This window comes from Ailuropoda melanoleuca, chromosome 11, assembly GCF_002007445.2.
Source record: "Ailuropoda melanoleuca isolate Jingjing chromosome 11, ASM200744v2, whole genome shotgun sequence".
In the NCBI taxonomy this organism is placed as follows: Eukaryota; Metazoa; Chordata; class Mammalia; order Carnivora; family Ursidae; genus Ailuropoda; species Ailuropoda melanoleuca.
The window spans coordinates 19,764,682-19,784,892 of NC_048228.1; the positions used below are offsets into that span (position 1 = coordinate 19,764,682).

Below are 20,211 nucleotides of genomic sequence, written 5' to 3' on the forward strand. Positions count from 1 at the left end.
TGTATACTCCTCAAGGGCAGAGCACCTTACCTTTTCTCTGTATCTCTAAAGTCTATAGTGTCAGGGTCTAATATGTAGTAAGGGCTAAATATTCCTTTAATTAAATGAAATAAAGAATAAACAAACGAATGCGGTGTCTCCTCCTTCACCTTTTCTGTTTGTCCTAAGGAGTTACCTAACAAAGTATGTAACTATTACTTATTTTTGTTTACTGTCTCCATCTATCCCTGGATTATAAGGCCCACAAAGAGAGGGATCTTTGTCTGATTTGCTTCACTAATATCTCCCAAGTGCTAAAAGTAGCCAAAGATAGTTGTTGAATGAGCACTTATCTTGTTTAAAAAATGCCAAGGGGAAAATTTCTGAAATTTTACTCGATAACCTTTCCAAAGTCACCTTAAGATCGCCCTCACTGATATCACTTGAATCCTTGAAACAGACGTCTAACTTTTGATCATTCCGGAACATCTGAAGCCTATGTGGTCATAATCCTCATAATACGGTTTAGCAACTACTTACAGATCTTTCTTTTCCTCCATTAGAGTATGTATATTAGATTTCCTTCATAGAGAAAAAAAGGAGTCAGTGGCAACTTGCTAGATACCTATTTTTACTAGTAATAAGCTACTGTCACCCTAAGCAGTGAGTTAGCCAATCTCCTCAAATCCTTGGCCCACAGAAGTAAATAGTTTCCTGACTTTGGGTCTTCCACAATGCACAGAAAGGGCACCAAATTAGGCCTACTTCTGGACAAAGCTGATGGAACTACAAATAGTTTGTAGCCCAAGGAAATAAGCCCCTTGGCTGTCCAGAGTATGTTTTTCATATTCTGATAAGGGATTAAGATGCCAGTAATGAATACATCCTATAGGTTCAGTTCTAAGAAGACCTTAAATACTCCAGGTCTGAGATTTTTCAGAATAAAATGATAGAGTTTAGTTATGTCTAAGATTTTTTTCTCCCCATGTTCACAGCATGTGGTACTTTTTATTTTGGTTAGACAAAATAAAATGTTTAATTTCACTTATGAGAAACAAATCAATACTTTTTTAACATTTTAATTGGAAACAATTCATATGACCCATTCAGTGGAAGCTCAGATAAGCAATGTGCAATAAACAGAATGAAATATCACACATTAGTCTCAGTATAAGTCAACATGAAAAGATATCCTAGACATCTGAAAAGAAAAAAGCAAATTACAAAATAAGAAGTACAGTGAGTCCATTTCAAACATTTTTTTCTAAACTATGTAGTAGTATTTTTGCAAATATTGTTTTTGTAATGTAAAGACAACAGAATTAATGATAATGTTCAAAACATATTTACTAAATCACTCTGAGGTTGATTTATATAAGATAATTTCAGCAAATAAAATGTTTAATGAAAAACTGTGGTATACAATGTACTTGTCTGAAGAAAAATCTTACAAGTTAAAGAACAAATGTATTTCTTCTAATTAACGTAGGTTTCAGAAAAACACTATTTATTACTACCAAAATAAAATGGATTTCCTAAGAAAAGTTCAAGTATCCAGTGAAATCCTAAGAGGTGAACCAAAACTGTTTCTCAATCATATTCAGAAAATCTGATATGTTTACTTGCTTGTTGCGTTTTTGCGAGTCTAATCTTTTCAGCTTTGGTGATTAACTGCGGAGAAAGAAATTAGAAATTATAATGTATTGGATACCTAAAACAAAAAGATAATTATGAGTAAAAAAAATTTCACGGGGCGCCTGGGTGGCACAGTGGTTAAACGTCTGCCTTCGGCTCAGGGCATGATCCCGGCGTTATGGGATCGAGCCCCAAATCAGGCTCGTCTGTTATGAGCCTGCTTCTTCCTCTCCCACTCCCCCTGCTTGTATTCCCTCTCTCACTGGCTGTCTCTATCTGTCGAATAAATAAATAAAATATTAAAAAAAAAAATTTCACAACTATCAGTTTGAATAAAATTTTTTTAAAAGAGGGAAAGGTAGACGAATCAGATAAATTAAGCTTAGCCCAAATATCAATTACAGAGAGAACTGTTTAGGATTATGGTTTATTAAGTATAATAGATATTAAATCTAAGAATTACTGTAACACTCCGCTTTCCTTCCACATCACTAAGAATTTTTGAATTAAAAACAGTCACTCCATGCTGGCAATTTTTAACCTTTTAGGAGGATTTAGCACCCACATTTGTTGGCTGTTTCATATCCCCTTGGGCTTGAGTGTTAATTATTTGAATAATCATTATTTGAATGAGACAGTATATTTTGCGTTGAGTGCTACACAAAAGTTTGCTTACAAATTTGGAAATCAAAATATTTCAACTATGGATCTGCTATTAAGAATACTTATTTATTATACCCTTATATAAATACTTTAATATTTTATTTCCATTTTTAAATTTTTAAAAAATATTTTATTTTTAAGTAATCTCTATACCCATGTGGGGGCTTGAACTCACAACTCCCAGATTAAGAATCACACATTCCACTGACTAAGCCGGTCAGGTGCCCCTTTAATATTTTTAAAGAAGGCAAATGAAATTATGTAGAATGTAGAAGACCATTTAAGATGGCTAAATATTCCAAAAGTTTTCTTGATGTACAAATTTTAAATATCTTCTGTAGCTTTGGAAGAAATGAAAATCTTGTTCTCTTAAAAATACAGATTCTAGTAAGTATCCACTAGAGTTTCATTAAAGTGTTTGGTGACTGTGGCCACTGGCAGGAAGTCACTTTTATTTATTTTTTAGTTTCTTAAAATGTTTACTAAATCATTAAAAGTTTACTTAAAAGTTAAAGACTGTGAGTCAGTCTACAGATAGACTGGCTGGACAAGTTAAAAAAACAAGCATCTAAAGAAAAAAAAATTCAGAAGTTGCCCAGGTCACCAAATTGTCTGTTTATGATAGAAAACAGTGACTGCCACATGAGTACCACATTCACCAAGGTCATTTCAAAGGTCTCTAGACTTCAGCAAAGCCAGAATCAGGGCTTGCAAGTAAAGGTTTATGGGATATATTTAAGGTCTGGTTACTTTGGAAACGAAAATAGGGGGACCCTGTATTTGCTGTTATTCTAGGGAGTCACTTTAAGATTAAACTAAAAGCCTATTCATCAGCGAAGTGAGTCAAAATTGAAGTAATTTATAACTCTGTTCACAGATTTTGTGAATTCTGTCTTTACCTGCTGAATATCTGACTACTGGTAATTTGTAGAGAAAAGACCTTGGTGATAAAAACATTTCAAATATGCTTTAAAAGATAAAGACAAATGAGAGAAGACTCACTCTGTCTCCAGTAGCTGTTATCTAATTTTACCAACGTGCTCAGAGTGATAGGGAAGACTACAAAGGCTGGGTCTAGCAAGAATGAGAGAGACACTATCTGGCAGATACTTCCTTCATCTTACTGATCTTTTGTGAGAGATCTTTACCACACTTGATTTTTATATGTAAAAATACCATATGTAGAAAATAACTTTTTCCTTCACCTATTCCTCTGTATAAACTGATTGGGGCTTAGGAAACTGTCCCCAGTCTCCTTCTGCTTCATAAGGTGAAAATTAAGAACCAGGATTTGATTTCAGTCCTTCTCTTTAATTCAATTATGGACCAAGTAATAGAATATTACTGTGGAAATGTTGAGCTGTCATGAGCAAACTGCTAATGTCATACTTCTGGCTGCTAAATTTTTTTCTAAATATTTAAATTCCTTTAATAAGGTGCTTACTGCCAGCATTCTAGCTATAATGGCCTCCTTCCCTTCAAGGCTTCTGCAGTTTCTGCTTCCTGTGCCTGGAAAGATGTGCCTTTAAACTCTCCCACTTGCTTGCTCACTTTCCTAAGATCTGTCTTTTTTTTTTTTTTTTAAAGATTTTTTTAATTTATTTATTCGACAGAGATAGAGACACAGCCAGCGAGAGAGGGAACACAAGCAGGGGGAGTGGGAGAGGAAGAAGCAGGCTCATAGCAGAGGAGCCTGATGTGGGGCTCGATCCCATAACGCCGGGATCACGCCCTGAGCCGAAGGCAGACGCTTAACCGCTGTGCCACCCAGGCGACCCCTAAGATCTGTCTTAATGTCACTTTCACAGAGAACTTCCCAGACAACCTCACTTGATGGAAAGCTATCTCATGATATCCTTCAATTTGATTATTCTACACAGCACCTGTCGTCACCTAACCTAAATTGTTCCTCTGTAAACTTCATAAAAACTGGGAATTTTGTTACTCGTGGCTCTACCTCCAGTTCCTAGAGTAGTGGGCAACAAAAATGACCACTCAAAAAATATTAATTAAATGAACTATCAAAAAAGTCGATTGACTTACTAATTGCCTCCTCTGAAAAGCCTGTACAATACCCACTTTGTGTGGTACCTTATTTTCACTTTGTGACAGAAGCCAACTAGCTACTTTCATAGTTTCCGCTAGGATCCTAGATTGTTTATGAAACTAATCATGCTAAAAAAAAAAAGCTTGGTCATGCAAGAGATAAATGAGTTCAGAAAACAACTTTCCAACTGAATAGAGCTACAACATTGTGTTCCAACCCAATTTATAAAACTCCCTAGTCAGTGTTTATTTCCTCCCCTTAAATTTATGGAGGTCCGATCTTTCTGGAAAACAAAATGACTAATTCCTACATTTAAAAACATATACAGCTTAAATGAAACTTCACACCAATTAGAAGGATAACTATTACTTAACAAAGTGATTTCATTTTAGTTGTGAGTTCTGGATCAATGATTTTAACATTTAAATAATCTCAAGCAGGCTTTGAAATTAACACCTCATAGACGTGAAAGAGTCTTTAGGGAGGAAGGAGGTCTTCCCACATTTCAGTAAATTCAGTCTGTATTCATGCAAACAGATTAACAAAGAACAGTAGGAAACCTCCCCCCAAATAATCTTAAATTCTAGTGAATCCTAGGCAATGCAAGGGTGATGAAAAAGCACTTGATTTTTATTTAATAAAACAAAGGAACTATATAAATAGAATCCCAAATCAACAAACCTGAACTACAGAAGTATGATTTCAAGTGCTAACGAATCATAGAAGAATGCTTAACTTTTCATATTTTTATCTTCTAATACGCATTTAAAAATTTTGATAATAGTATTAGTTTTCATGTGCCCTAACTTATTCTAAAAGCACGTAAAATGTACTAATCTTTACGCGTATAATAATTTGTTTTAAAAGCATAAACGTGACAGCTCACAAGCAACAATAAGTATGATAAATTACTCGCTGTCCTTTAAAACAAAATTACTGAGTCTTGCCTTAAATTATTTAATGTATTTAAGCTTATCTCCTTCACTTGTTGAGTATTCTAGAGAAAAAGGAATAAAGCTTATCATTGCTACAGCAAACCTTATGCATAAAGTTTACCAATATTATCTGTGGAGGCTCATATCTTTAAAAACTACACTCTTAAACACATTGTGTTTTACCATTAAGACAATCTTTAAATAATCATTTAGTATCAAACTATAAAACACAGAAGCTAGAAATCGGAACTGTTTAAATTAAACTAGTTACAATATAACAGAAAACAAGAAGACTCTAAATTATATCCTTAGGGGGAAAATAATTCTAATTTCATGTATTTCAAAATCTGGAGAAACAAGTATTCTCTCACAATCTAAAATGCAGTATATACCATGTAAATTTTTGTCGTGTCTAGCAAAACCAAAGTTATTTGAGGGGTACACAATACTGACTTTCAGAAAACATTCAACGGAATGTTGAATTTAGGCTACCAAAGAAGGACAACAACAAACACCAAAAATTGAATTACCTTCTCAGTGCCTCTTTTCTTTTCGCGAGGCTGATTAAGTTTGGCCTGCCTATCTACCAAAATCTTCTGCCAATACCTCTGCTCGTGGTCACCTTAAAAACAAAAATGATGATCACTGATAATATGAAAAAACATATTCAAGGCATTAATCATATTTCAATAAAAAAACTGTAGCTGAGTATATTTAATACTACTTTATACATATCAGAATACGAAAAGAAAACTAGTTTCAGTAGCCAAACTCGGCAAATATAATACTATCACCCCTAAATAAGAGTTATTAAAAAAGAAGATTCTATGAATTTTTACCAGAAAGGATCTCGAGGTTCCAGCAGTGTTTCTTTTTAATTTCTGTATATGCGTTTATTACTGCTTGAGCATCCTCAGGAGTTTTAAATCTAGCATGGCACTCTGTATCTCCTTCTAGCAAATCAACATAAACAACTTCTGAGATTGCTGCCAAAGTATCCTGTATCAGAATTTAAAAAGACTTTAAATAAATAAATAATTAAAACATTTCACAATAATTCTAAAATTATTCCCGTGGTTGTGCCAGAATGTACTATATAAAAAAAACCACATATAGTTTAAAATGAGTAACTATCCTACGTTAAACATTTCTTCTAAAATATACACAAATATTTTCTTTTAATGATTTTTTATCTTTAACTAATCTCTAACATCTGATGTGGAGCTCGAACTCAAAACCCTAAGATCACGAGCCCTACACTCCACTGACTGAACCAGCGAGGCACACGTAAAACACAAATACTCTTAAGAACTGACTTCAACAAAGTTGGGAACTCTGATCATAACTTTCTTTTAATCAAGCACAATCCTAAAATATTAACTAGAATGGGAACACTGCACAAGGATAACAGATTTGTAGAGCAGAATGCACAAGTAATTTCCCCAATTCCCGAAAAACAAGAAGAGGGTTCCATGTCCTGGTGTATACAATAATGAATAAAAATAAAAAACAAAAAACCCACAATGGGTTGGTGGACAAGGTGTTTAGGCTCATCTGTAGAAAATCACTTATGATGTAAAAAGAATGAAAAAAACATTCAACTTTTTCGAACTCATAAAAAGGTTTCCTGGGAACCTACAAAAATCCTACGTTCCGGCTATAGGAACATAGATCAAGAGCTCATAGTTTCTGATGAAATACTTAATCTCCTCGGAACAAGTAGTGGGCATACAGTAAGGAAAAATTTTACCTATAATGCCTGCTGTGAGGGCAAATTAACAAGATTCCTGCATTTCTAATCACTTTTTCCCAGCATGTTCTGAGGTGTAAACAAAGCAATTATGCAGGAATGTTACATAATTCTTCATTCATCAACTTCCATTCCGAAAGCTAAAGAAATTACTGGAGATTCCCAACTTTAAAAAAAGCGTTTAACCCATCTGGCTTCCTTTCTTTTTGACCCAAATTTCAAGCCACAAGAAATTTAGATTACTTTTAGATACTGGATTTTTAATGTCTGAATTACAGAGAAAAACTGAGCAATACATGAAAATATTATTTGATCATAAAATAAGAAGTTTATTAATAATAAACAATAAGCAGTAAAAACCTACAAAGCCAGGGACTAAGTCTTAACTCATCCCTACTCTTCACATACTGCCTATCTCAAAATAGGCACTTAATAAATGATTGCCAATTCAATGAAAAATGTAAGTGGACAGAAATATACTGGCCAATCCATCCCATTTCTCTGTATGATTAAGTACTAAATTTAGACACAAAGCAAGATAAATAATTGGTACCAAGTTGATGAAATCTGAATGTATTAACTGGTAGTAGTAAATTCTGTAACTGATTTATCAAATAGACTACTACAATTCAAAAGGTATTTACCACATATACATTACAATTTTAGGCTAATCTCATGACTAAAAACCCTTCTTTAAAAGAGAAATTAGCCTGGTAATCACAAGGGCAAGTCAGACAGCAGTAACCATCATTATAACTCAGTTTTTGCTCCAGGAAAATACAAGTAACTACTAACTTGATTTTATGATTTGTCATTTATCATGACAAATGCTTAATTGATATACTTACTATGTAGATAATAAAAAGTCTCCGATGAATATAATTAAAGTCTATAACAATTATTCCAAATAGCAAACTTTGCCTAATTTTATGTTTAAATCTTTTGCAACCTGACTAACCACAGCATCATTTACATCCTCAGTTTTTAATCCTTCTGACCTGAAATTCTATACTGCTACCATACTCTGAAATTCAAGCTGGTAATACCAATTTGGAATTTGCCAAATCCCTTACCAAAATCGTAAACAGAATCTAAATCTTTGTGTTAGTGACAGCTACAGGATTTTAGAGGATAGAAACAGGATTTCATTCAGATACAGTGAAAAACCTCATTTATGCAAGTTAAAAAATGCGACTGGTACAAGTCTATGCAAAACCAAAACATACTACATGGTGATGAATGCCAATGTAACAATTGGTATGCCATAGGACATTTTACACAGGAATATGTCAATAAGAAAGAAATACTGTTGGGTTGGTACAAAAGGTTGCTCGAAGATAAAATATATAAGTAAAAAAACATTGTAGAGCAGTAATGTAATAATTTGTAAATTATGTAAAACTCTATTTCCACACCCATACAAAATTTTTGTAGCTTTTCAAAATATTTTAACTTTTCTGTAATTATTTCAGGTTTTTAAAACAGCACAAACTGAAAATAACAAAAACATTTAAAAAATAAAATTAACAAAGGCCTTTTCTCCAAAAATCCTGCGAGAATTCTCCCAGGAAAAAATTTCAATTTCTAAGGGGACTAACAGACAAAACGGTTTATGTTAAGTTAAAAGTAAGTATATTATCCCTTTTATATGAAAATAGTTCTGACTTTTTTAAGTCACAAAATCTTTCAGGAATCTATTGAAAGCTAAGAGTTCTAATGAAAAAAAATTTCAAACTCTTTAGTTTGCTACAAAAATCAGACAACAGCAGAGGACTAAAAGTTCAAAATAATTTCAGATGAACACTTATGGTGATTAAATCTTTAAAACGTTTTCACATGAAGTATTTTTTAAACCCATTTTCTCTGAAAACAGATAACGTCAGTCCTCTAAATAATATTCAGACAGCGCCGTACTATTTTTATTCTTTTAAGTTATAATGACTACAGTAAGGCGTGTTCATTCAACTACACAACAATCAACCATTAAGAGCACCAAGAAAAATAAGCACAAAGTGCAGTTCTATAGAAGGATGTTTCAACTGTACTTGTTGCAAATCTGATCCAGTGAAGAATTTCGGACTTCAGATTTTGCTTCAAGTCAAACACAAGGGTTACTGTGGAATCAAATCCTACAAGTATTTTTCCACAGAGGAATAAAACCTAATTTGATTTGCTTTGTTTTCTATAAGGCAAAAGATCTTCACACAGGGACATTTTAAAGAGGAAAGACCAACAACTACCCTTGACACACAAAAGCATTACCCTGACTTGTTTCCTGCCAGGTAGAGGCTCAGCGCTAATGATCTTCACAATCACGCCATTCACAAACTGAGGTCCTGCTGCATTAACCTTTTCCTGGGGACAACTCTCTTCACTGTTTGCTGTTGATTTGAAAAGGAAAGACCAGAAATAAGCCTCTTAGGCTTAACACTTAGTAGGCCCACTTGGGAATAACAATGACTTCTTAGGCTGATTTAAATAATTAATTCAAATTTACTTGACTTAAATTTAATTGTAAAATAATTAAAGTATTTAGTAAGTTATGCTGGATGCCATACTGCTTATGGCAGATTACCATGAAATAAAATACCAAAACTTTAATCACTCTAATTGCAAAGTGTTGTTATAGGAACACAGGTAAAACCTTAAACAAACAAAAAAACTGGGCCCCCTTTCCCTTAATCAAATAATAAAGTAATTTAGTTAATAAAGAAATAAACAGTAAAAAAATAATATGTAAAGTATTCCATAAACATTATGATTAAAATGTGAAAATTTGTATTTTTAACATAAAAGAATTCAAAATACACCTTATTAGGATAAAATTACAGATGAGAAGTTACAATTTTTGTTACTACAAACTTGCTCAACTTATAAAATTAGGTCCTCATTACTAAATTTGATTAAGACTGAAAACTTAAATCATTAAAAAAGACACTTTAAGTCTACTATTTTTTTTTTCTTTTAGTCATCTCTACGCCCAATGTAGGTCTCAAACACATGACCCAGAGATCAAGAGTTACATGTTCTTCTGGGTCAGCTCCGAAAAAAGAGATTTTGTAACCACCATTTCAAATATTCTTATAGCAAGCATAAAAAGTACATCTGGACACTATGACAAATCAGTAATTGTTCTATTAACTACCACTGTATATTTAAGTATTTAAAAATTAAGGTTTATCCTATAATAATTCAGAAATAGTATGTTAGTATATAAATACAATAAAATGCTACAAAAACTATCATAGTGCTGTTTACTTTTTTCATTTTTTATCTCAGATGTAGTAGGTACTCCGTTTGTTTCCATTTTTGACTCCAATTTTATTTGGGATATTGTTTTTTTTAAAGAAGCCATGCTGGCCTTTTGCAGTGCTAAATACTCTTTTTTCAAATCCATCCATTCGCTCCTGTAATGAAAAGAATGTACTTTTGAAGTAGTGAATACAAATGAGCAAATAAAAAGTAAGTATCTAAATAACATACATTTGCAGTATCTTGTAACCATTCCTCCTAACTTTTCCTTCTTTAAATACATACATTCAAATTACTTCTTGAGACCCAAGTGATCCAGGAAATATGAAAATGGAAGTTTCCCCTGACCCAACATTCAGATTAAATGTTTTAAATTTAGCAATTCAATTCTTGAGTATGCTTCAAATGCTTTTATTTATGAAAATAAAAGCTTTGAATTAATTAACTGGTAACAATTAGTCATCTATGGGGGAATAAAGGCCAATTATAATTTAAAGATTATTTGTTAAACTGCTTCCAATTTGAGAGATAACATTCCTTAGTATTTACTTGAATCAAAAGGAATTTCTAAGAAGAAAAAAACTCCCCATGGAAGCATTTTATTTATTTACATACATTTAACATGTAGATGTTTCTTCAAACAGCTAGAGCTCCTCCAGATAGAAACACAATGCCTCTCCAGGCTCCCCAGGAGCATTCATTGTTACTCTAATCTATGCCATCAAACAAGCAGATAGGGGATTTTTTTTTTTCCTAAAGAGGAGGATATCTTGTGGTAATGGTCTTAGCAGTTATTATTGACATCTGTATACTTCAAAAAAAAAAAAAAAGTATCCAGACCCACCCAGGATCATACATTCCCTGTGAGCTGATACATTAGAATAACAAAAAGCTCTTGTAATGATTCTCTGAGATAAAAAGGCAAAAGGAATTCAGCAGTTAAGAATAGTATAAATACAAGTGCCTGAAGTCCTTGCCTTTTAACCTTCAAGAGGAGGACAGCACACTTCGGGAGTAGAATTGAAAGAGAAAAAACTTTCTTCCGAAAGGTATGGCGTTTTCCTTATTATTATTATTTTTTTTAACTTGGCTTCCACCCCTCGAGTGGATTGGACTCCCTTTAACTTTAACATGGATGTACTTTCTTTGACTTTTGAAATAGTAAGTGCTTCCATGTTTTAGTAGAAGTGAACCCAAATTATTCCTCCGAATGTAATACAGCAAGTTTGTTAATTTGTAGAGCCCAGGGGGGAACCCTTTGCTTTAACATGGGGGTACCTGCTGTGTAAAACAAAAGTAAGTGCTTCCATGTTTCAGTGGAGGTGTCTCCAAATGGACACAATTTTATTACAAATCTTACTTTACAGGTTCCAAGACTGGGCTCCCCACCACTTAAACGTGGATGTACTTGCTTTGAAACTAAAAAAGTAAGTGCTTCCATGTTTTAGTGATGGTAAGTCTTACTTTTACGTTTTAGAAGTTTACAAGACTTAGGATCGCCTCATGGAATTGCCTTTCTGCTATATTTAAGCTGTTATCTCCTGTATCTTTAAGTCTGTTAAGGAACGCCCTCTACTTTAACATGGAGGCACTTGCTGTGACATGATAAAAATAAGTGCTTCCATGTTTTAGTGTGGTGGTTCCTTTTTTTTCCTCAGTCGCCTTAAACCCATCACCGGTGCAAATATTGGCCACATGCCATGACTGTTGCTAATATGCAACTCTGTTAAACACAAATTGGAATTGCACTTTAGCAATGGTGATGGAGAGTGTCAGTTTTCAACAGAATCGTATCATCTACTTACTTGGAGAGGACTCTTAATGGTATAACCTCTTCTCCCATTTTGTGCCTCTCTTTGTGTTTTTTCTTATGCTTCCTTTTTGCTTTTAAAAGGGATCCATCTTTCACATCTCCAGTATCCTTTTCCTCTTCAGTAGAGACTTCCAAATCTTAAAATACCAAAATAAACACTTAAGTGTAAGAAAACCCTTGTATTTATTAACATTTACCTTATAAAGTTGTCAATACCTTTGTTCTCTTTGGAAATTTCTAAGTCTTCTTTTTTAATGTCTTTCTGAGTTATTTTCTTTACTTTTGACCTGGGAGTTGAGTATTCTGCTTCTTCAGAGATGCTTCTCTTCCTCTTCCCTGTTCTCACTACAGGTAAGCTGGTTACTTCCTGTCTTTCTCGTTTTTTCTTTTTTTTCGAGGGTGGCTTTTGGGGTTCAGTTATCTCTATTTCTGATCCCTCAGATGTGGTCCTGGATCTTTTCATTTTACCGACGCTCTCCTTACTTGTGTCCATATTTGACTCTTTGGTCTGGATATTGTCTTCCTTCTTCATTCGGCCTTTCTTCTTCTTCTTCTTTTTCTTTTCTTCTGTAACAATATTATCATTAGTTTTCATTTTCCTTCAATTACATTTACTTAAATATTTATATTAAATTTAATTACCTGATACTCTAAGTCCTGGAATGGGCTTATTTTTTACTGTCTTAGGAAATATACCGGGTTTTCTTGGTGCTTCTTCTGGTGGGTTGTTAAGAAACTGAAAAATCAATAAATTAAAACCTAATTTTGTTACTATTTAAAACACTTGCTGATTTTTTTTTTTGCTTTTCCTTTTAGGTTCTGGACCTACCTCAATAGCTTTTGCTGCTTGTTCTTTTGTTTCAAATTCTACAAAGGCAAATCCCTTTGGATCTCCAGTAGATTTATAATGTGGTATGCTTATATAAACAACATTGCCACATTTCCCAAATACTCTTTCAATCCAGCTGTGATTAACATTTTTGGGAAGTAATTCCTACAATTAATTAGAAGCAATATTAAGTATAAGTACTTTTTCAAGGTCAATAAAGTTTTACTTGTAATATAAATATTTCTGTCATTCTTTGCACTCGCCAGCTTTGAGCTTTTCTTAAAAATGGCTTACCACATACACTGTCCGTTCATCCTCATCTTTTGGTCGTTCACCCAATGGTTTTTTTCTCCTGATTCTGGTGCCTTCTAAGTCCAGCTTTGAAATGGGTACATGAAGTTAATAATCACATTTCAAACTAATATAATTATCTGATACAATAAGTTGTATTATTACCTCCACAACAGATGAGCTTCTCAGTGCTCTGGCTATTAACTTTCCATCTGTGGTCAGTTTTTTCATTTTGTTGAAAGACACGAGGAGTGATATATCAACATCTAACAGATGCAAAAGTTAATATAGAATATAAATGTAATTAACTGCTAGACAGAGGTCAAATGTATTTTGGTAATCACACTCACAAACTTTTTGGGTTTGGACTCAATAATATGCCTTGTGTGAATTAAATCCGTAAACACAGGCAAAAACTTTTTACAAAATAGTAACCTCTAAGCCCAGTATTGGGTTCAACTTAATTAACCCAGTAAATTTTTTCCACTGTACAGTGAAGTGAACTTACATCCGTCTCTGGACTTTTCTATTTGCTCTCGAAGAAATCTATCCTTGTGAAGATTTGCATCTCCAAACCAGAAGTCCACTTGCTTAGCAATATCTGCAAGCACTTGTTTCACTCGTGATCGTTTCTTTTTTTCTACTTCTTTTTTCTTTTCAGTGCTATCTTCTTCCATTGCCTTTTCTTGATTTCCACTTTCAGTTTCCATTCCTGTTCATTGAAAAAAAAGTAAATATTTACATCCCAAGTAATAACAGGAAAATACTCAGATTAGCCTTTAATTGCCTGAAGGTTTAATAGACAGTCTGACAAACTTTGGGTTAACACTTGGTAATTAGCTGTGGAAATTTTCATCAGCCTTGTGTTTTTTAAATTTTTTGATCTTTTCCAGTCTCTTACCTGTTTACGTTTCATTGGCCTTGTTTAGCTTTAGTTTTTGATGCACTTTATACTCCAGGACCAGATTGTATTCATATAGTATGAAGGGATTCAGACATCTTCCATCTCAACAGACTCTAATCTCTGTACCCAAAGTGTGCCCTGAATTTACAACCCTAAGATCAAGAGCCCCATGCTCTACTTACTGAGCCACCCAGAGTGCCCCTTAACTGTTAATTTCTGTTCACTAGAAGTAGAATTCAAGTGGTAAGCTATAGAACTGGCTTATTCTTTCTGGGGCACATTCCCATCCCAGTGTTTCTTTCTTGGACAGAAATTCCCAAGCTCTTCCTTCCTTGAGTCGCTTTGCATGCCTCTTTGTCCCCTCAGCTCCAGCCATAGTGGTCAACTACCTTTTCTTAAAATTCAGCTGTCATATCTTCAACTGAGGGCCTTCTGAATTTGCTGTTCTCAAACACTTAATGCCTAGATAACATGGTTTGGTCCCTCACTTGCTGAAGTCCTGTTCAAATGTCACGTCAATGAAGTCCCCTACCACAGCCATATTTAAAACTGCTAATTTCTGGACGAACAGATATACCTTATCTCCCTTGTCTTGTTTTTTCTCATTGCACTTATTTTCTAACATTTTTGTGCAATCTTATTCTTTTTCCTTCGTAAAATGTAATATTAATGAAGTCAGGCTTTTGTCTGTTTACTGATGCATTCCTATTCCCTGGCACAGAATAGTCACTCAAAAACTGGTTGAATGAATTGTGTCATCTTCATTGAATCATTAGGGGTACATATACACAAAAAAGTAAATGAGCAAAGGCTTAACATAGGGCTCAGGATGGTGCAGGCCTGCCTCAGAAAAATCCCTAAACATGTATTTCCCAGGCTCCTATAATATGGTCTTCTTGGACACAGGAGAGTTAAGACATATGGGGAGTTTTTTCTGTCTCCTCTGTTGCACCACAGTGGGAGCCACTCTTGGTTGGTATGCAGGCCTTGGGCCTATGCAATGAGATGACATCCAAGATTGGTGGAAAATGCCACTAAGGCTTTTACATATCAAGGTGACCTAAAACACTGTGGCCCTTATCTATAGAAGTCACACATGTCTGTTGTAGGTAAAGAGGAGGAAAGTAGATCCAGATTAATTGCAGAGTTCGGTTAAGTGCTGGGGCTCCAGATGAGATGAAGTCTGCCTTGTATCCTCCTCTTTTTTTTTTTTTTAATATTTTATTTATTTATTTATCTTATTTGTCAGAGAGAGTGAGCAAGCACAAGCAGGGGGAGCAGCAGGCAGAGGGAGAAACGCTCCCCGCTGAGCAAGGAGCCTGATGATGATCCAGGGGATCATGACCTGAGCCTAAGGCAGACACTGACCCACTGAGCCACCCAGGCATCCCTGCCTCATCCTTCAACACTCAGTAAACATAATACCAAAGCCTATTTGTATCCCCTTCAGCCTGTGGGCCACAAACAGTTACTCCAGGAGCAATGATGCAGAGTAACAGAAACAGAAAATGTGTTTCAAAGTTACATCCAGTATGAGAGTACAAAGCCATTAATGCCATTTCACTTCAAATCTCCAACTAAACACTCATTCTCACCAAAATCAACCGAAGAGTATTTTGGCACTTTTCAAAACACGCTGCAGTTGATTAACCAAGTGCCAATTTTGAAAATATGCAAGTAAAGTACTCATTGAAATGCATATAAAATGGAGCTACTCGTCTGAATCAATCATTCAAAAAAACAATCAGGTGCCATTTAGTGCTGAATAACCACATTCGTCACCCCCATATTCTCCCTTCAACCCATCCTGTCAGGCTTCCCTTTCCACCATTCTAGTGAAACTGAAAACAGTATCTCCACTGACTAATGGACCCCTCAGCAGCTTTTGCAATTAAAATCTCTCCTTGAAAGCATTTTCTTCATTTGGCTTCCAGAATTTTCCTTCTTCTCAATTTCCTTTTCTGGACCATCCCACTTTGCTCTACCCAGAATTGCATTCAGTCTTGGGCTCCCTACTTACCTACACACATATCCTTTCTGAGGGTCTCTGGCTTTAAGCTCTTTAGCTCCATGCTGATGTTTCACGAATCTCTCTTTTTCAGCGCTGACTTCTCCCATTTGCTCCCCCCATTCCAATACTCAATTGTCCATTTGACACCTCCACTTTTTTACCTTAAGTATTTCTCTTACATAAAATGGCAAAATTGAACTCTCAAATTTTAACATACCTATTTTTGCCTTGTTTTTCCCATCTTGGAAAACACCAATCACAATATTGGTGAGAGCCAAAAATTCTGAAATCCTCCTTCTTTTCCTCATACACCACAACAAATCCAGGAGCATACCTGTTAGCTCTACCTTTATAAAATACATCCTGAATAAGAATACTTTTTATTTTATCAAAACCACTTGGTCCATGCTATCATTGTGTCTTGCCTGGACTACTGCAAGAACACTGGAACTCCATTTTCTTCCATTATCAATTCTCCAGATAGTAGCCAGAATAATCATTTAAATACGTAAATCAGAGCATGTCAATGTCTTGGACAAAATCCTCCAAAGGTTTCTTACCATACTCAAAATCCAAAGTCCTTCCTGTGCCCTACTAGGCACTATTCGATCTGGCCTGGGGATATTTAACTTCATTTCTTAAAATTCTTTCCAACAGGCTCACTCCAACTACGATATACCATTCCTTTAAACATGCTAAGGCCATTCCCATTTCAAGGGCTTCGCTCTTGCTGTTCTCTTCACCCTCCCCACCACATCTGCAGGGATTACTTCTCTGTTCATTCAGGTCTCTATCTATAAATGTCACTTTCCCAGAGAGACCTTTCTTTCACTCAATCTAAAACATTTCTCAACTGACAGTCTTAACCCTACTCATTCCATCACCACTTTGTATCCTTGTATCCTCTTGTTGCTACCTGTAATTATAATTTTAATGTCTGTCTACCCCACTAGAATGCAAAAACTATGAAGGCAGGGACTTTAGCTTGATCACAGCCTAAACATTTCTTAAATAATTAATGTATTTAAAGGATCTCATACTGCAAAGTGTTAAGCATTTCAAGTTCTTTTGAAAGGGAGTAGGTTTACATATAAAACACAAATGGAAGCTACAAAGTATCAACACAGCAGGACCCAATGCTAACTTTCCCTTTTGCAAAAACTCCAAATTATAAAGGACAGACCACCAGCTCTCCAATTCCTTTCCTTGTTACAGCCATCATCTAAGGAAATAGAGGGCAAAACTGCAGAAGTGCAGAAAGTCAAAATTTTCCTGAAATCAGATTTTTTCCATCATTCTCATCTCACAGACCTTTCTTCATTCCCTCACCTAAGGATTATTTTTGTGACTTGGAAAATTAAGTTCTAAAACTCTTACCTAGTGTGCCTAAAATATGTCTGCAATTTGTGATCTTAATATATTCTATAATCAAATATACCTTTATACACACACACACACACACACACACACACACACATATATATGAGAAAGATTCTGATTAACACAAAGTAACAAGATATGGTACAATTTAACTTCCCAACGCAAAGGCTGTGGGAAAATTAGGAAGTTACTTTTGTTAGTCTTGATCCTCTAAGTCTTACTTTCTCACACACTTGATAAAATGTAACATTATTACCATTTTATCATTTATCAATCAGTCATTAAGTCCTCCCAATTCAACTTTTGAGATGGCTTTTATCTCCCTCCAATATTTTCCACGTGTCACTATTATATGGGAACAATTTATAAACTGTTCTAGAAGTCATTTATCCTTCTCATAAGCTGTAAACTTGTCTAAAACACAGATCTAATTTTATGATTTTGTTAAAACTTCCAACATTAAAAATTCCTTAGCACCTTTTAAAAATTTAAATGCAATTAGTTAACATACAAAGAGGTCAGTGATTCATCAGTCTTACATAATACCCAGTGCTCATTAAATCACGTGCGCTCCTTAATGATGATTATCTTCTTCTAATCTGTAACATGTTTCATGAGCTGGAGTAACCAAATTGCTATGTTCATGGTTTCTATTTAGTATTAAATGTAATAAAAACCTGTGGTGGATCCTATAGAAGTTGAGACAGTTTGGCTGTGGAGGCTGACTGCAGGCTTATTTGTTAGTTTTAAGGAATCCCTAACTAACATTATATGTAATTATTTCATAGCCATCAATGGTCTGGATTTCTTGATGGTTAGTTAGACTGAAGCACGTAATGCACAGACCCATGTCCCCCTGCCTAGGGGTGAGTCATATGGTCCAGGCCTTTCCAGAGCAGGAGAGGACAGCTTGCCTCTGCCTCTTACTCCTGGAAGCCGAGTATGAAGGCCAAGAAATTGTCATGGGAGCTGAATGAGGCACCTTTAGGAGACCTAGACTTGACTTTTTCACGACCACCTTCTCTCCTTAGCACCTTCTTATAATACGTAAGTTTAGGAGTCAGTGACATCTAACTGGCTTCTAAGCAGGGACTTTAAACAAACAATAAAAGTACTGTGTAAAATGCCAGTTACTTTACATATATTGTTTTAAATCCTCAAAATCTCAATTAGGTAGTTTCTTCCAACTTTTTTTTGTTTTGTTTTGTTTTGTTTACAGAGACTTAAAGATTAAGTGAACTGGCCAAAACTAGCTGGCTAAAAACAAGCTCGGGTAAGCAAACAAGCTCCAGTTAAGTCTGGCTCCCTCATATTTGCCTACCTTTCGGTAGAACCTTTTATAGCCTGTCATGATGCATTCTATATTCTGACTCAGATATTCTTTTTCTTTTTTTAAAATTTTTTTTTAAAAAAGATTTTCAAGGCCCATATTGGGTGTGAGGCTTAAAATAAATAAATAATAAATTTAAAGATAACTTTATATTAAAAAAAAACTAGTTCAAAGGAGAATTAAAATACATAAACAATCAGGAACACCGAAAGGAATTTGTCAATAGATGCAAAACTGGTTAGGGCAATAATTGCAAAATTCATTAACTGCAAGACTAATTTCCATTATAATCATTTTCTACAATTTCCACAAATGTAAAATAGCTCAATGACAATGAAAGAGATAACCTGGAAGAGTGAGCTAGACAAGATATCCAGTATTTCTTTTCTTGGCCATTTCAAGGTGTTTGACAATTTCCCAACAAAATTATACGTAACATGTCTTGACATGTGCATACATCTTCCTGGGAAGCTCATCCACAGCCTTCATCGTTTTTAGAGGAAATGGTGTGGCAAAAACGTTCAGTCATTGTTTTAGTCACGGCTGACCATTCAACGGTACCAGAACACCCCTGCTTGTGTGCCTTTGCTTTTTTGAATTAGTCTTGTCTTACTTGCCTTACAAGCCCCTACAAACCCCTATTCAGTTTTCAAGGCCCATGTTAAATGGCATCTTACTCTGTTGCTTTCCACCACCATGTCTCCCCTAATTTATCTCCTTATCCATTTTCCCTGAAGCACATCTATTAAAGCGCTCAGTACACTTCACTTGACACTTATAATTTGTTAGCTCCCTTCCGTAACTGGATTTTCGATTCTTTGATGACAAAAACTAGAATCCTTAAAAAGAAAACGATTAATTCGCTATCGTTTGGCCGCCAAGACTCAGACCTACGAAGGCAATTTCATCCTTGTCTACGGCCCATCTCGGCACCCGTCCTTTTCCAAGTACGCAGTCAAACGCCGGGCGGGCCCCCAAGCTCCCAACGCCGGACAATACGCGCCCCCAATCTCTGAAAACTGGAACTACAAGGGCTGCCAAAGAACTTTAGCGCGTGCGCAGAGAACTAAGACAAGCAAACATGGGTTTGTGGGAGGTGACGAAGTGAAAAAGGGACGAGAGATGATAGAATGGACTGCGTGAAAAAGGACTTAGAGGAATTGAAACCTCAGTCAACCTGAGAGACATTATCTACAGTCTACTTGGAACTTACTCCGTTCAATTCCCAAAATACTAGGCCGATGATCGCGTCCTTCAACCTTTTCGTCTCCAGATCCTTATCCTGGCTTCCGCGTCATAGGATGAGCGACACCCTTCTCCGGTACGCCTTGGAAAAGACGAGCGCAGAGACCAAGCGTCCGTCGCTTACGTCACAGGCGTTAGCTGGCGCAG

General features: G+C 35.2%; 1 protein-coding gene across 3 annotated transcripts; it reads right to left on the bottom strand.

Moving 5' to 3' along the window:
- Positions 1 to 1,042: 1,042 nt before the first annotated feature.
- Positions 1,043 to 20,170, bottom strand: LARP7 (La ribonucleoprotein 7, transcriptional regulator). 3 transcript variants are annotated; one of them, XM_019806697.2, is made up of 13 exons: positions 20,033 to 20,170; positions 13,703 to 13,906; positions 13,360 to 13,460; positions 13,198 to 13,281; positions 12,904 to 13,068; positions 12,717 to 12,810; positions 12,291 to 12,638; positions 12,067 to 12,211; positions 10,268 to 10,416; positions 9,272 to 9,390; positions 6,099 to 6,258; positions 5,790 to 5,881; positions 1,043 to 1,650 (listed from the first exon to the last, which is right to left on the bottom strand). In XM_019806697.2, exons 2-13 carry the CDS (start codon positions 13,902 to 13,904, stop codon positions 1,570 to 1,572), a joined length of 1,740 nt encoding a protein of 579 aa, XP_019662256.1. In that variant the 5' UTR covers positions 13,905 to 13,906; positions 20,033 to 20,170; the 3' UTR covers positions 1,043 to 1,569. The 3 variants fall into 3 exon arrangements, with proteins under 3 accessions (XP_019662256.1, XP_002926038.1, XP_011231624.1); XM_002925992.4 differs by having other exon boundaries at positions 12,291 to 12,641; XM_011233322.3 differs by lacking the exon at positions 20,033 to 20,170 and adding an exon at positions 19,678 to 19,812 and having other exon boundaries at positions 12,291 to 12,641.
- Between the last annotated feature and the right edge of the window lie 41 nt (positions 20,171 to 20,211).